Source organism: Suncus etruscus, chromosome 8 (genome assembly GCF_024139225.1).
Source record: "Suncus etruscus isolate mSunEtr1 chromosome 8, mSunEtr1.pri.cur, whole genome shotgun sequence".
In the NCBI taxonomy this organism is placed as follows: Eukaryota; Metazoa; Chordata; class Mammalia; order Eulipotyphla; family Soricidae; genus Suncus; species Suncus etruscus.
In genome coordinates this window covers 5947735-5964032 of record NC_064855.1, presented here as the reverse complement: position 1 = coordinate 5964032, position 16298 = coordinate 5947735, and the positions used below count along the sequence as shown (strand labels likewise).

The 16298-nt window shown below is 42.6% G+C and overlaps 1 protein-coding gene across 2 annotated transcripts in view; it reads right to left on the bottom strand.

Moving 5' to 3' along the window:
* PDGFD (platelet derived growth factor D) overlaps nt 1–14472 on the bottom strand; it is a 165638-nt gene extending 151166 nt beyond the window's left edge. For both annotated transcript variants that reach the window (XM_049778573.1, XM_049778574.1), the window contains exon 1: nt 14040–14472. In XM_049778573.1, the coding sequence (XP_049634530.1) occupies nt 14040–14163 (124 nt within the window). In that variant the 5' untranslated portion in view covers nt 14164–14472. The remainder of the gene's footprint in view (nt 1–14039) is intronic.
* Between the last annotated feature and the right edge of the window lie 1826 nt (nt 14473–16298).

Below are 16298 nucleotides of genomic sequence, written 5' to 3'. Positions count from 1 at the left end.
ATTTATCTTACCCAAACTAAATGCACATTAGAACATCTATGCCCCCAAATTCCCAACTACAAGTTTGACAGAACTGTGTCATTTAACAAAAGTAGGAACGATGTATTTTTGTAATGACTTCAACTACCTTTCAATTATGGGCCATAAAGTCAAATTGAGATTTTCAAACTGTAGAACATTTTATTTTCCTTAAAAAATGGCACTCTCCAAAGTTACGCCATGCAAGGCCTCTCAATCCAATAATATGAATTACTGAATAAGACTGTATGCATTATATAATGTTTTTCCCCCAACACAAAGCAGTACTTTAGTTTTTCTATTTTCTTGATCAGTCAGAAAGAGCAATTTTTAAAATGTAATTTAATGAAAGAAAATTCTATCATTATCTAAGTTAAATTAAGTTGAAAATGAAAAGAAATACCAATGCTAGTTAAACAGAGTGTTTTCCTTCCAAGTAGGAAAATGAAGTACCAGCTGCTGCTTTCATAAGAAGCTTCTCAAATAACAGGAATTTTGCACCTGGCATATATAAGCTCAGTGGCCTGGTTTATTAGAAAACTGTAATTTTTTTCTAAAAGAGAATATAAAAAAGAAGCCATAAATATCAACTGTAACGAAGCTGATACAAATAGGAAAGAATATATAGACCACCTAGAAACTGACTATAGAGTATCATAAAATGCCCTAAAAAGTGACTTACTCAATCTCAGCACACTATTAAAAGGTTTCAGAAAAAGTTTCAAGATTAAGAATTTTTATGTTGTAGAAATGCCAAGAAAAACCTCTGTTGACCTAAATAAATGGCACAAAAATGTTATACTGTTCAAATTAAGCACTAACTAGGCCCCTGCAGCTCAGGAACATTAGAAAAGGCATTGTTGGATAAAGGATGTTACAAGTGTAAAGCACCTACCATGTTTTGAAGATTAAATAAGAGAAGAATATTAAAAAAGGAATATCAAGTTAAAAAATTCTTTGGAGTCTGGGGTAACAGACTGATAGCTCAGGGGTAACAGAGATGATACCTGGTTTGTTGTTGACTTTGGACTCATCCCCACACCAGATGGTCCCAGTATAGCCTTACATAAGCCCCTGAATATGATCTGCTAGGCTGGCCCAGGTGATCCCTGACAGGGTGGACCCAGTTGTTACAACTGCTGCAATGGTGCCATTGGCCTCCTAAGGACCACTTAGATGAAACCCAGCTCCAAACCCAAGTAAAATAATGATTTGATATATACTCAGTTAAATACAATACTAAAATTAATTTTATTTTTTAATGTAGCTACTGAGATGTTTTTATACATAGTGTACCCTACTTCTATTGAACAATCACAATCTGCAGAAGCCGGGACCATGCACTGGACCATGTGCGAAATTTTACCTGAATTACCTGATTTGTTACTAATGTCAATATCGTTGACTATTTCATATAGATGATTTTTCCCATGTTTTCTCAACTATCATACATAAGTTTGTACTTATACTTGTATTGACAGTCTACTCTCCATTCTAATAAATGCTTTCTGGGGTATAGTTATCTGTTAATTATCAAAGTCACTGTTGCCACAGAATTTTAAGCACCTTTCCCCAAAAAATCGAAAACAGAAATGATCAGAGAGAACTGCCAACAAAAACAATTTTAAGTAAAATTTGTTAGTAGATAAAATTTTAGTTTAGTTTATTCATATCTTTATTTAAGCACCATGGTTACAAACATGTTGGTTGTTGGGTTTCAGTCATAAAAAAAAAAAGTATGGTATTTTCCGGCATATAAGACGACTTTTGAAACAAAAAAAAAGTCAACCGAAAATCGGGGGTCGTCTTATACGCCGAGTATATCCCGAAAAATGTTTCAATATGCCGCTAAACAAAAATTGTCTGAATATTGCCACAAAACGAATTTTCTAATTCGATCCTGAACCAATCACTGCCAGGCTGCTCGGGCCGCCTCTCTGACTCAGTCAATCCAAGCAGGCTTTTGATGCATGCCAATGAGACAATGTTCTAGACCCGAATCTACACTGTCAAAAGCTTGCTCAGATTGGCCAGAGTCAGAGAGGAAGTCTATGACAGTATTATCTTTGAACCTTTGCTTGTTGTGATGGGCTCACTGTGGTACATACAGTCGCAGCACAGGAACGTTCTGTCTGATACAGCAAATATAGGCCTAAACCTATGTTTTAACTGCAAAATTAGGGGGTCGTGCTATACGCCCAGTCGTCTTATACGCCGGCAAATATGGTACACCCCCTTAAGAGTTTAAGGAATAAACAAGTAAATGAACATGTGAAACAATAAATGCAGAAATGACAAATCTGGGTTAAGGGAAACTTTTAAATTTATAACTTACATCTAAATTTATAACATTATAACTAAACTACAATGAGGTAGAATCACTGCATCTTGTATCAGGTGAGGATTCAATGTAAGTGAGAAAAAACCAAACAGACAAAAACTCAAACAGAAGAAACTCAGAGTTAGAACTTTCATAGCACTATGTTGGGGAATCAGGGCAAAAGGAAAGCTTACCAGTAAATTCTCTGAGGCTGACATCCAAATGCATAATTAAACTGACAATATAGATTTACTGGTCAGAACAATTCCATAAAAGGTTGGAAGTCTGGACTCTACCGTCAGCATCTTAACTGCTCTTCTTTGAAATCAAGACCTTTTATTCATTTCCTGGAGTACAAAAACAGATTGCTATCACTGATCAACACACCTTGATTTTCTTGTGATTCTGGAGACCTGGAGTCAGACATGAGATGTATGTGCTAGAACCAAGGGGGTTAGCAGAATATTCTTCCTTTATAGCAGGGAGTTTCCCACCCACAGTAGGTAACACTTGGGTGCTGACAGGATGGGGATGGGGAGGAAATCAATAGCCTCAGATGCAATCGGAGAACTCTGAATACATTTTTTTTCTGAAAAGAGGGCAGGTGGGCTAAGTCAAATAAGTTTGGGAACCTCTGCTATCCCAGAACAAATTCATTCCTCATTTCTTCAGCAGCTTTGGTGACCACAGCACTCCTTGGCTAGTGGCTACAGCATTCCAGGCTTTGCATCCATGTTTACACCACTTCCTCCTATCTGTGTCTAATTTTTTCCCCCACAGGAACTGGATCCCACTCATACAATGCCCATAATTATCTAAGCCCAAGATCCTTAATTAAATTGCATTGGCAAAGTCGTTGTCATTATATCTAAATTGTTGATATCTTAAGACAACTTATAGGTCTATAATAAGGACAATTGACCATTTTTCCCAACTTATTTTTTTAATCTACTTGAAATTCAGTGCATAAGAAATCCCCTATTTGAAATTACATTCTTAGCCAAGAGAGGAAGTGATGGAAAAAATGTACAGAGTTGCTTTTTTTCTATTGCCATCTGGTGGTCAAATAATCATATTCCCTACCATTTTTATTAGGTTGGAAAGAAAGGCCACATATTCATGGGTCAGGAATCTTTGGGCTAACGTCGCAAACGTAGATGAGAAAAACAGAATCCAGTGTGACTCTCAACTTTACAATTTAGATATTACTATTATTATCATGATAAAAATGTAATTATTAAAGCTCAAGTTTTTACCTGGATAATAACAACATGTAAGGATTTTTCCATTCAATCTTTAAAAATCACTTAAAATTATAAATGACTTATTATCCCTAAGTATATGTCTTTTTTTAACTCAATCACAAAAAACTCTCATCGATGTCTTTTGGAAATACAATTGAACTTTTAGACCAAGTCACTGTTTATAATTCCCCTATTGCCTGACTACCAGTACTCAGAAAATATCAGAAAATAAATTTATCATGTGCCCATAACTATGAAGTCACATTCCAAATATGAAATTACATAACTCTTTTATATCCGGGACACATGCATTTTATTCCTGTTTCTAGTCCCTTCGCTCCAGATTTCATCCACCTGGATAGTGCCCAAGGTCCTAAAACTTGCCTCTATTTTTTTTCTAGATCCATTTTTTATTCCCATTTCTTCTCTTTCTATTTTATCTCCCATCCTGTTCGATAACATAAACAACCTCCTGGTCAATTAACAGAAACCTGATAGTGGGCCTCTATTCTTCCTAAATAGTCTTCCACCATTTGTTTACAATCTGATAACGAGAGTGCTCCTGTGGCCTAATAATAAAATGAAGACACTGATTGATTGATTCATCAAAGCTTATCAAGCATCGCTGATATTCCAGGCAATGAATGGAATGAAGAGGCTGGAGCCAGTAAGCTCCCTCAGCAGATGTCAGGCGCATGAATAGACAAGCTCCATTGTAGGTCTTAGGATGAAAATGCCTCAGAGCAGTGGGCCCATGCGACCCAGGCAGGTCTGGGGCTAGGGGATTATAGAACCTGGTCTAAACCCCTTACTTAAAACGTGATCACTGCTTGGTACTTTCACTCAACAGCTCATTCTAAACCAATATTAGTGTGTCTGGAAGAATTCAGGGCAAAGAGGATTAAACACAGTGGAGGAATTCAGGATGGGTAAAAAAATAATACTTAAAAACCTTAATTATTTTATCCTGATATCTATAGAAGGGCAGAGTTTACTTTAAGTACCAGTGAGCTCTCCAGTGAGTCATGATGTCTAAGTTTACACAGTGATAAAGCAGAGAAAAATCAATAAACTTGCACATGCTTTGAAGGGGTTCAAGTAAATTGGAACACACCTACCTGTTGGCTGAGGGGACAGATAAAGTAAGGAGGTAAGTTTCATGACAGTCATCAGCTCTATGGACTGAGATGTGAAATCTCTTCCAGGAGATGGAGAACAGACAGAATCTTCCACCTGCCCATGAGACAGCTGATTTATACAATCCACTCACTGCCTCTCAGACCCAGATGGAGTACGGAAGCTCTAACAGTGCCTTTGCAGCACTCTTACTATTATTATTATTATTATTATTATTATTATTATATTATTATTATTATTATTATTTGGTGTTTGGGCCACACCGTGACACTCAGGGGTTACTCCAGGCTATGAGCTCAGAAATCGTTCCTGGCTTGGGGGGAACATATGGGACACCGGGGGATTACACTGTAGTCTGTCCTAGGTCAACACGTGCAAGACAAATGCCCTACCACTTGTGCCACCACTTTGGCCCCTTATTATTATTTGAACTATAAACTACATTGAGACAGAGAGAAAAAAGATCTCCAGCTGCAAATCCATTCATAATCTTTGCATCCATCCATGTGGGCATCTTTCCATTACATAGTACCTATTTTCTTTTCCTTCTGCCTTTTCCCTTTTATCTATCAGTAGGATAATTCACAGTTTCTCATTCTCTCATGCAGTGCTTTTTACCTTCCAGCCCAAGACCTGGACATTCTCTGCATCCCTGGTGTATCTCACTATGATAGGATCAGTCAGTCATCTTAGCCCAAGAAAAAGCAGCAAAATAGCCTATCAGGCCAAGTGCCTGTTTCTATCTAGAATATTCTCTCGGAACAGGACTATCCTCATTTGCTTGTGCTGGCCTGGTGGAGTTAAATCATCATAACTCAACTCTGAGCCCTTTCCAAAAAAATGTCAGCCAACCTCTGCATTGAATCCAGTCTATCAATTATTCTTTGCAGCAAAAAATGCAGAAGCATTTTCAATATCATTATTTGAGTTACTTTTTGGTTCTCTGAATCCAATAAGGTCTAATACAAAACACTAATAAAAAAATTCCCATTGTACTCCCTCTTGACTAAGACATATATATTAATATTTACTAAAATCCATTATGTGTTACTAAAAGAGTAATAATAGCATATTATTAATATCTAGGCTACCATAGTTCTTTTCACAAGGTTGTTATGGTCAATGAGGTCAATTTTATGGTCAAAATCTAATTGGGGGAAGCTAGTGGCTGTGTTCTCACAGTATGGAAGGGATGAGAAAGCTCTCTGATGTCTCTTAGATAAGTGGCTCTACACACCTCATCACTTCCTCACTTCTTAAAGCTCCACTTCTGGTAGCCATTCCTTTGGAGGGTTAGGATTTTAGTACATGAATTTGGAGAGGACAATTTACTTCATTGCGCATTGCAGCTATTTTCACTTCATTCAACAAGAAGCATAAGCCAGTGGAGATAGCTCAGGTTTTACAAATGCTTTTCAAAGTCAGAAAAATTTGAGAGAAGGCAAGAAAACCACTAGCTGTCCATGCTAATCATGCAAATCCCTGGTCCTGTTCTCTGGGCTAACACTGTGCTCCTACCCTACTGTGGAATGAAAACTACATAAGCAGATAGGATGGAATTACAAGGTGAGTAAAGGCAAGTGGCCTGTTCGTAATTACCACATAGATATTAAGAATTCTACACTTTGTAACACTGAGTTCAGCTTTTAAGTGAATTTATTGCTTAAGTATTAGTTCATTCGGTTATATTCGACATAGGTTCCTGATGGATAAATTCTGTAAAAGTAGGCATTGGCTTTACTAAATGTTTAAACAAAGTGTGAAACTTGTCATTAATGTCTCACACTGGGCCCCAAATTAATTTTGCTAACCAAATATAGCCAATTTCACCTGTGTTCACTTTGGAGCACTTTTTCGTTTTTCAGATTTTTGGGTCAGACCCAGCATTGCTCAGGTGTTACTGCTAGCAGGCTTGGTAACCATATGGGAAGCTGGGATCCAAATCTGAGTCAGCCACTGTAGAATTAAATAATTAGCGAAGGTGCTGGATAGAGGTGGATGGATGGAGGGATCTTTCTCTGCCATCCCAGGCCACGTGGCTCCGAAATCCCCATTCAGTTGGTGGATCCCAGGTTTAGGTGAACGGCGGAATCAGACTCATCCAGAGACAGGCATCAGGAAGCATCAACTTTATTCATGCCCTGTCCACCACATGTGTGGCCTATATCATAACCTTTCAAGCACAGCCATTCTTAGCTAGCCCTGCATCTTAACTCCTGTCAGCCATCTTCCCGTTGACCTCCATGCTGGCAAAAGACCAAAAGGGGCCTCATTCCCTCTGGTCAAAACCTTATCTACCCTTTCCAAGACCCCTCCCAGGAATGGGCGGGGTCTTGCAGGTAAGGTCAAATTACCTAGGAAGAATGGGGGGATGAGGCTTCAAGCCACAAGTAAGGCAAACACTGTGCCCACAGTGCTAACACTCCTGCCCTGAGAAGCACTTTTTATGTTGATTTGCTTTTTTAAGAGGCCACAGCTGGTATGTGTAGGTGCTGTTAGGCTAGTGATTGGCCAGTGATTAGGCCAGAGCCTAACATTCAGTAGTACAGTGTTCTATCACTTAAGCTACCTCCTAGACCCCTTGTGAGCATTTTCACAGGCAAGGCACTACATTCAAAACTGCCTTTATACACTTGCCAAAAAAAATAAGTACTCAAATACAAAGCCTACATTAGGGAAAAGACCACCCCTTGTATAGTGAAAAGCAGCTCATGTGTAGATGGTGTTGGCATAGACCTACTAGATTCCCCGTCACACAAACCGACATCCCTGCACTCAGTAGAAACACACAAACACTTCATATTAACCCCTCCACAGAGGAGCTAATACAGAGATGTCAGCACCGCAGTGGTAAAGAGCGGAGAACAGATCCAATATCACATGCACCGACAGTAGCTTTACAAACAAAGCATGCTTCACACTCCTGGGAAAAGATGCTCAGAAGAAGATATTTCTTCCTGGATGACATTTGTGCACTTTCGTGTCTTGTGGGCTTATTCCTTTATTTATGACTTACAGTTGGTCCTGAAATACTGCATGGGGAGATAGAACATTTGTGCTGCAACATTTGTCTTAGATTCTTCCTTTCTGCTGTCATCTATTATCTCCCCTATAGCTTTCTGTGGCAACTGTCCTTCAAATAAAGGTTCATGGAGAAATCTTCCCGTGGAATTGACATTCATTCTGAATGGCAGCAGATGCAAAGAGCCTGCAATGTGGTCAAATGCAACACCGGTTGTTTTCAAAATTTCCCACTGCCCTCTTGAGAAGTGGTTGGGGGTCCTTGTGTCAGGCACAGTGAGTTGTGTAGGGGCAATCCTGGGAGGGCTACATGTACCTGGTATTTGAAGATCTTGGGCCAGGAGCGAGTACCGTGTGTCCCTTGCTTTAACCTGGAAAAGCACTGAGTTCTGAGCTCACGTCATACATGTCATGGTGTGAGGAGAAGGTCCTGCTTCCCTCACTGTTGTAGCTAATCTATCACCAATCAGAGTACATACAATGCAAACACAGGATGATCTGCATCTCTCACCAGGCCATCTTCTAATAGGCTTCCAATGCCTCCAGCGAGATGCCACATTCCCTGCCAATGCTTTACATGCCTTTTACTGTGGACACTGCTTGCCTTTCTTCTCTGAATTTTAGCCAAAGCTCATCTCTCTATCAGGAGCCTCTACCTCCCTTCCTGCTGCTCCAATATTCTTTTCTATTTTTTTGAGGGGTCAGGCATTCCTGACAATAGCAGGTGAATCATATGGCAGCAATGAAGGATCTTGGGGCTTCCTTGTGCTTCACATGGGTACCAGTTTATCTTCCCACTGTACTCAACCTCATAGCTCCTAAAAAGGGCATAGCTTCATCCAAAATGCCCTTTCCCAGTCCTTATGAATTAGGTGAACAACCACTCCCAAGTGCATTTATGTACCTAGAACATCACAGTGTTTTTAAGCTTCTTTCTAAATGACAAAATTTACAGTCATACAAGCAAAAATCTTACCATGAATGTAAACATGTGTAAGAGAACTGTGGCAACAGACATGGGGCTACTCTGTTCAGGGACAGAGGTAGAACTTGAAAGTACATATGCCCAGTTTCCCCAAGACCTGTCAGCTGGCCTCTAGGGTACTTATGGTCACTCTGGACTTTCAGAATAGCTCATACACAACTTCAACATGTTGGAATTCCTTATTGTTATTATTACCCACTAGAAAATTGGCTCCCCCAAAGCAGGGACCCTTGTGCTTTATGGAGACTACACTGCCAGCTTATTGATAACCAACAAATAAATTGGCTATGGACATATGGATAATTGTTGCAATGGGAATCAGAGTTAGAAAGAACTAAGTGTATGTTCGTTTCCATCCTTTCATCCTTAGAAGACAGGTCAGATGTAGCAAAGTATCACTGGAACAAAGATAACTTTAAAAGAGCTCAGATACAAACCAGCTGCTATCTTCCTTTGCAGAAGAACAATGGCTTTCCTAAATGCATTATAAACAGCCTGCACTGGAGCCTAAGCAATAGCACAGCAGGCAGGGTGTTTGCCTTGAGTGAGGCCAACATGGGTTCGATTCCGGGCATCCCATATAAACCCCTGAACAATGCTAGGAATAATTCCTGAGCAGAGTCATGAACATTGCCAGGTGTGTCCCATAACCAGAAACATCAGCTTATACCTCATGTACTTATCTGTTTGACTTTTTGGGGGGGCCACATCTGGTGATGCTCAGGGGTTACTCCTGGCTATGGGCTCAGGAATCGCTCCTGGCTTGGGGGACAATATGGGATGCCAGGGATCGAACCACGGTCTGTCCTAGGTTAGCAGCATGCAAGGCAAATGTCCTACCACTGCGCCACCGCTCCAGCCCCGAAAGCAAAGATTTTTTAAGGTACTTCAAGGAAGCTCAAGAGTAAGTTCCAGCAGGAAGACAGCTTGCATTGTGACTCAGATCTCCAAGGCATAAATTCACACATCCATTCCAATGCCTGAACATGAGAAGAATGAACTCTGAGAACATATGTGTTCTCAGCTAGCATGCATGTTGCTGGCCATGAGAATTCAATAATTTTAGGAAACTATTGCATTGTTTTGACCTTATGGTTCTGAAACAAAGAGTTTTTATTGTTGTTCCCGAAAAGGAGAAATCTGATCAATGAAAATCTTATCAGTCAACAAACACACAGATGCTTGTTACTGTAAGTTACAACCTCATGGCAATTTCTAATACATTGGTATTGGGGTATATGGGTAAATTGACCTTTTCAAAAAGCTCCTATTAATAGACAGTGGCTGGTTGAAGTCATGTTGTATTTAAAATATGTAAACACCACAAAGCTTTATAAGATTATGATGCTTTAGACACAAAGGATAAAAAGATTCACTTATAATTTTGACAAATCATAAGAAATGAGATTTTTTTAGCTTTTAGACACTAAAAGTAATGTGTTCACAGTGTCTTCTATTTAATTTTAAGTTCTTATTTTTACATGGAAGTCAATGATAACACAACAGAAGAAACCCATGTTATTTAAAAATATATATTTAAAAAAACCTACTGAAAATATTAAGACTGCAATGACTACCACTGCAGGCCTATCGTCAGGTAATGATTATGCAACAGGCATTCAAGCAATGGCATATGAAATGGCCACACATAACTATAATCAGAATCATTTTTCACTAACACCTTACTTACTCAAAGCAACAAAAAGAAGAGTGCACCTGTATTCTCAGGCTCAGAGCAAATAGCTCCATCTAGTCAAATTTGAAAATAAGTGATAATATCAGTTTCTTGCTACCTTAGTTCTTTTGGATCCTCCAATGAGCAACACCAGTTTTGGCCAGTTTTCATAAAAGCACCAAGTACAGTGGCCCTAAAATAAAAATATGTGGAAATTTTTGCTAACTTAAGAATTTCTCTGTGCCAAGAGGTGGATCAGGATGGCGTATTAGAAGCAAATCATCTTGATAAAAAAATAGAGATGAGATGAGGAAATGTAAATATTTAAGTGAAAAATCTTTCTAATTTTAATCTTAGCAATAGAACTCACTTTTTGCTTGGAGGCAAATCCATCTACGTTCCTCCCTAACTATTCTTACAGATATTTGGAAGGTCTTTGAAGACATCTCTTTTAAAACAAGCATAGATCAATGGAAAGTTCTGGAAGGTGAGAAGATTTCCAGAATCCTCCACTTGATTGCAAAACTTTATTTCTCTATCATTTCTTCACTATTCAATTTATTTGGAGCTCTTGGGACCAAGAGTTTAGAAAGGAAAGATTATGATTTGGACAGGATCCAAATTCTCATACCCTGAACAGAATGCCTGCCCCCATTATTCCTTTTCTGACCCTCAATTTTGGTAGCGAACAGCAGGGTCAGGAGGACAAGAGGGTGGCACTCAAGTGTGAAGATAATTTCATCATAAGATGATGGTTTCTAAAACCCCCATTCAGAGGTCACATTTAATTTGTGTGTGTGATTTCCTTCCATTTATAACGTGTGGTCCAGAACTATAAAAGACTCTAAATAAATGGATAGAACTTTTAATCTTAGTTTAACCCATATTAAAATCCACAAACTTCAGTCCCTGCTTGTATCTAACACTCAAAAGAACAATGAGATTGTAATCTTGAATGACCCATTATGAAACTTTGACAAAGCAAGATGGAAGTGTCCAGAATCAGAACAAGGGTTTTATATACTGTTATTATTCCTCTCAACTTAAAGGTGCATGCAGCTTTAAGATTCTCCAGATGAGGGGTCCACAGAGATTAGACTGTGGGTAGAGCACTTGCTTTGCATATGGTTGACCCAGATTCAATTCCTGCCATTCCACATCATACCCAGAGCTCTTCCAGGTGGGATCCTTGAGTATGGAATCAGGCACAAGACTTGAGCATTGCTTGGTGTGTCTGCAAAACCAAACTAAAGTATAAACTACAGCAACTATTTCAACTATTTTTATAGTTAATCTCATTGTAAGAAGACTATGAAGACCTTTTTCTCCAATGACATGGACATGTCTTGAAATGTTAATGTTTCTGATATACTGTATTATTATGGGCTTCGGAAGTCTTAAAACCATTATAGTGCTCTTTATGGCCTTAATAATAAAAAAAAATCTAAGTTATCCCCTTGGAGGAAACATCCCTCCAAGAATGCATGCTTTACAACAGTATTTCTTAACTTTTTTCAAAACATGGTTTCCTTTGTATTATTTCCTTCCCGGCCTCCCCTGAAATACTGATGCCGCCCCTAATTTCAAACAGTGATTCACTTGGAATATCCTGGGGGGGTACACAAGGGAGTCATAATGTTCCCAACTGACAAAAGCTGTTTTAAATTAAGACTTAAATGTCTGCTTTATGAGATCCTAAACTAACGATTCATTAACATTTTTTCCTCTGACTCTAACTTTTATAATGGTGGTAAAGTAGAATGTAGGGGCCACACCTGGTGATGCTCAGGGGACCATGCAGTGCTAGGGAGCAAATCTGGGTTGGCTACATCCAAGGCCAGTGCCTTAGCCTCCATCTATTACTTTGGGTTTCTAACAACACATCTGTTTGTTTTTTATAGGGGCCCACGTGAGGGGGTGCTCAGGGGTTACTCCTGGCAGTGCTTGGGGGACCCTATGAGATGCCAGTGATGGAATCTGGGTCTGCTGCATACAAGCAGATGCCCTCTGCTCTCTCTGTACTACAGCTCTGGGCCCCTCACAATCTTTCAAGCTTCACTAATCTTTACCTCTTCCTCAGTCTGTGTACAAAAGAAGGTTGAAATTGAGGTCATTAATGAACAACCAGAACTAATAAAAGTGCGTGTGTTTGTGTATTAAGAATAATTGCAAAACAGCCTTAGCTAAAAATATGAAGAAATAAACTCAGGGTCATTTTCAATAATTTGATAAACCAAAGTATTTGTAAATGAGACAAACGTACACACTAAAGTGAAAATAATCTTTTCCCTTTAAAAATATATCATCTCGTGAGATCCTTAAAACTTGGTCCAAGAACAAAGACTGCGTACTTTTCATTTTCTGCCCTTAATTCTTGTAGCCAATACTTGGGGAGCTAAGGATTACAAAGTTATGTCATGAAGGCTTGTGGATTATAAAAGCTATTTTACTTTAGAGCGGAAAGGACCAACATGAACCAGTGCAAAAACTCAAAACGAATAGAGGATTATGGCAAAAACAGACGTAAGTGAAACAAAACTGGAAAAGTTTGGCCTTGGGCATAACATACCGGTTGGTTTTTAATTTATTAAAAAAAAAACAAACTTGTATTTTAATGTCCCATCTGAAGGGCCATCAGTATGCACTGCTCAGGTATTTCACAGCACACCACTGGGAGAAGAAAGAAGTTTTAGGGCCAGAGGGGGAAAACCTGGCTCCAGGATGGCTTGAGACCAAGGAGCCCCCCAACACCTCACCTACAGGTGACAAGTGCCTGCTTGCTTCAGAAAGTGTCATCTACAGGGGATCAGAAAACAGGACATTTGTTCTCTATATCTCAAAGTGCCAAAGCCTTGGGAGCAGCCAAAGTGAAGGCCAGACAGAGAGCTGAAACTTCCGTGCGGCTCATTCAAGAGTTTATTGTCACCCCTGGACTCGTGCGCCAAGTACTGGCCCCAAGAGGGCACCAACTCAGGGGAGGGCAGGTGTGGACCTACAGACAGACCAGACCAGAGATGACAAGGACATGCAAGAGTAGAGGGCAAGGACTCAAGCAAAGTGACCCAGGGACCCACGTGTCCTCCCTCCAGAGTCCTGGAGAAACAGCAGGCGCCCGAGATCCCCAATGCCAGCGCGCAGGAGCTGGGGAGGGGGTGCGGTGGGGAAGGAAAACGAGCATTCAAGGGTCCCATCGCTCCCCCGAGGACAGTTCCGAGGGACGGCCCAGCGACCACCACCCCTCGGTCCTGGGGGTAGACACCTCCACCCCTTATACATACCCATTGTCCCCCTAAGTCCCCACTGTGCCAATGGCTCTGCGCCGGATCCAGGCGGGACTCCTCTCCAACTTTCTGCCCTTCTGGGATCCCATTCGGAGTGACTCCCCTCCCCTTTTTTGCACACCTCTCAGCGGGGTTCCCCGAGACCCCCTAATCCCCCTCTCCCTGCTGGCTGCAGCGGCCAAACCCGAACTAGCTAAGCTAGCTAGCTAGCCAGAGGCGCGTTTGGGGGAGAAGGTGGGCGGCTTGCGCGCTTCCTCCCCAGCCCTGCAGCCACCCCAGAAACTTCGGAACCCCCAACTCCAAGGCTCCCAGACCCCAAGAGCCGAACCGGGCGTGGAAGAGCCGCGTTTCATCTCACCGTGGCGCCGAAGGTTGGCGTGGCGCAGCGCCCGCAGAGATGCGCTCTGCGGAGCGGCCGAAGCGTCCCGTGCGCTGCAAAAGTTGGAGCACACCAGGGCGCACAGGACCACGAGCCGGTGCATCGGGAACGGCTGCCTTGGGACCAATTCGCTGCCAGGGGACCAAAGGAGTCGGTTGGAGCTTCTGCCGGGATGGACGGACAAACAGATAGACGGACGGACTGCCGCCCGCCCGCCGCGCGCTGTCTGCCTCGGGCCGGAGACTGTGCCACTGGCCACGCGCGCCGCAAACTTGCTGCAGGCGCCTTGGGCCGCGCCGTGCGGGGGTTGTGCGGGCCCCGCTGCCCGCCTCCTGCTGCAGCTGCTCCTCCAGCAACTCCAAACAACAGGTTGACTCGGCCCGGTGCCCGGCAGCTGCAGCACAGGCCGCAGAGAGCGCGCGGGCCGGTGCGGGCGGGACCCAGGCGCGCGCTCCCCTGGACACCCCCTGCGCTCCTCCTCCGAGCATGCCCAGGCCCGCCCCCGCGGCACGCGACACCCTCACCCCATTCCCAGGCGGGTCAGTCCCTGCTACGCTCGCTCATCCACCCTGAGATCCCCCAAGGGGTGGCCCCGGAGCCCTTGCGCCTTGGTGAACTGTTTTGGCACAGTCCCCAGGCCTGGGCTTGCAACTCAGGTTGCCTTGATCTGGGAGAAGTCATGCTCAGCCCCAGCAGGTATGGGGCAAGCACATGTCCCTTGAGTCCTTGGCCTCCTGGAGCGCAGCCTGGAACACCCAAGCTGGGCCTTCGATGTCAACTCCCCCCGTGGGTCGTGGATTTGGAGCTGAAGGACGCACCCCCCTCTCTTGGGCCTGTGCGCCCACCTGCTGCAGCCCCTTTTCTGAACTCTTTGAAGCTTTGGTTTGTGTCCCTTTGGGGCTCAGAGCTGGGGGTCCCAAACAGCAGCTGAGGGTCACTGGTATGACCCCCGTGGACCCTTCTGGGGCCTCTCCAGCCATATCCAAGATTGTAGGGCCTCCCATGCAGTTAAAGGGCCTTGAACCCAAAGCTCCTTGGAACACAACCTCAGTTTCTCCTCCACAGCACTAAGCTGCAGGGGAAAGATGTGTCCTGTGAGTACACCCGGATGTGCCTTCACTTATCTCCAACTCCTCACCAAGACCCCTGGTGGGGTGCTGCCTCTTGTGATGCTTATCTCTAAGTGGCCTGCATTGGAGTGTCTCCATGGGTCAGTGGACAAGGTAGCCACACACTTGTGCTTTCCTCTATCCAGCTCCTCTCTGCCTTTTAAACGAAAACTGGTGTTTTACAGATCTCAGACTTGCTTGGGCTTTGTGAAATGAGTTTCAACCCATGTTAGTAATTTTTTTATTTTTATTTTTGGGCCACACCCGGTGACTCTCAGGGGTTACTCTTGGCTATGTGCTCATAAATCGCTCCTGGTTTGGGGCACCATATTGGACTCCGGGGAATAGAACCGCGGCCTGTCCTGGGTCAGCCTCCTGCAAAGCAAATGCCCTACTGCTGTGCCATGGCTCTGGCCCCGTTTTAGAAATTTTTGATAGGTTGACTTCAAACATGTGCAAAAGGCATGTGCTGCCCACATGTATAGTATCCAGGGCTACTGTCCCATCAGCTGGCACAGCTTTTTTTTTTTTTTTTTTTTTGGTTTTTGGGCCACACCCGTTTGACGCTCAGGGGTTACTCCTGGCTATGTGCCCAGAAATCGCCCCTGGCTTGGGTGGACCATATGGGACGCCGGGGGATCGAACCGAGGTCCTTCCTTGGCTAGCGCTTGCAAGGCAGACACCTTACCTCCAGCGCCACCTACCCGGCCCCTTTTTTTTTTTTTTTTTTTTGGCACAGCTTTTATAAAACTAATAATCCTATCTTGGCAAAGCACTACTGTATCCAGAGTTTGCATTTATGGTGCAGGAAACATTTATATTATGGCTCATTCTTAGTGTTCTCCATTGTAGGGGGCTGGCCAGATGTTTGTTTTCAGTCAAGTTCATTCCATATTTATCATTATGGGTCACTGCAGAGAATTTTTATTGCTCTATAAATCCTCTGCCCAAATTATTATTATTATTACTATTATTTTGTTTTTGTTTTGGGTCACGCCTGGCATCACTCAGGGGTTATTCCTGGCTCTACGCTCAGAAATCGCTCCTGGCAGGCTCGGGGGAACATATGGGATGCCGGGATTTGAACCACCGACCTTCTGCATGCAAGGCAAATGCCTTACCTCCATGC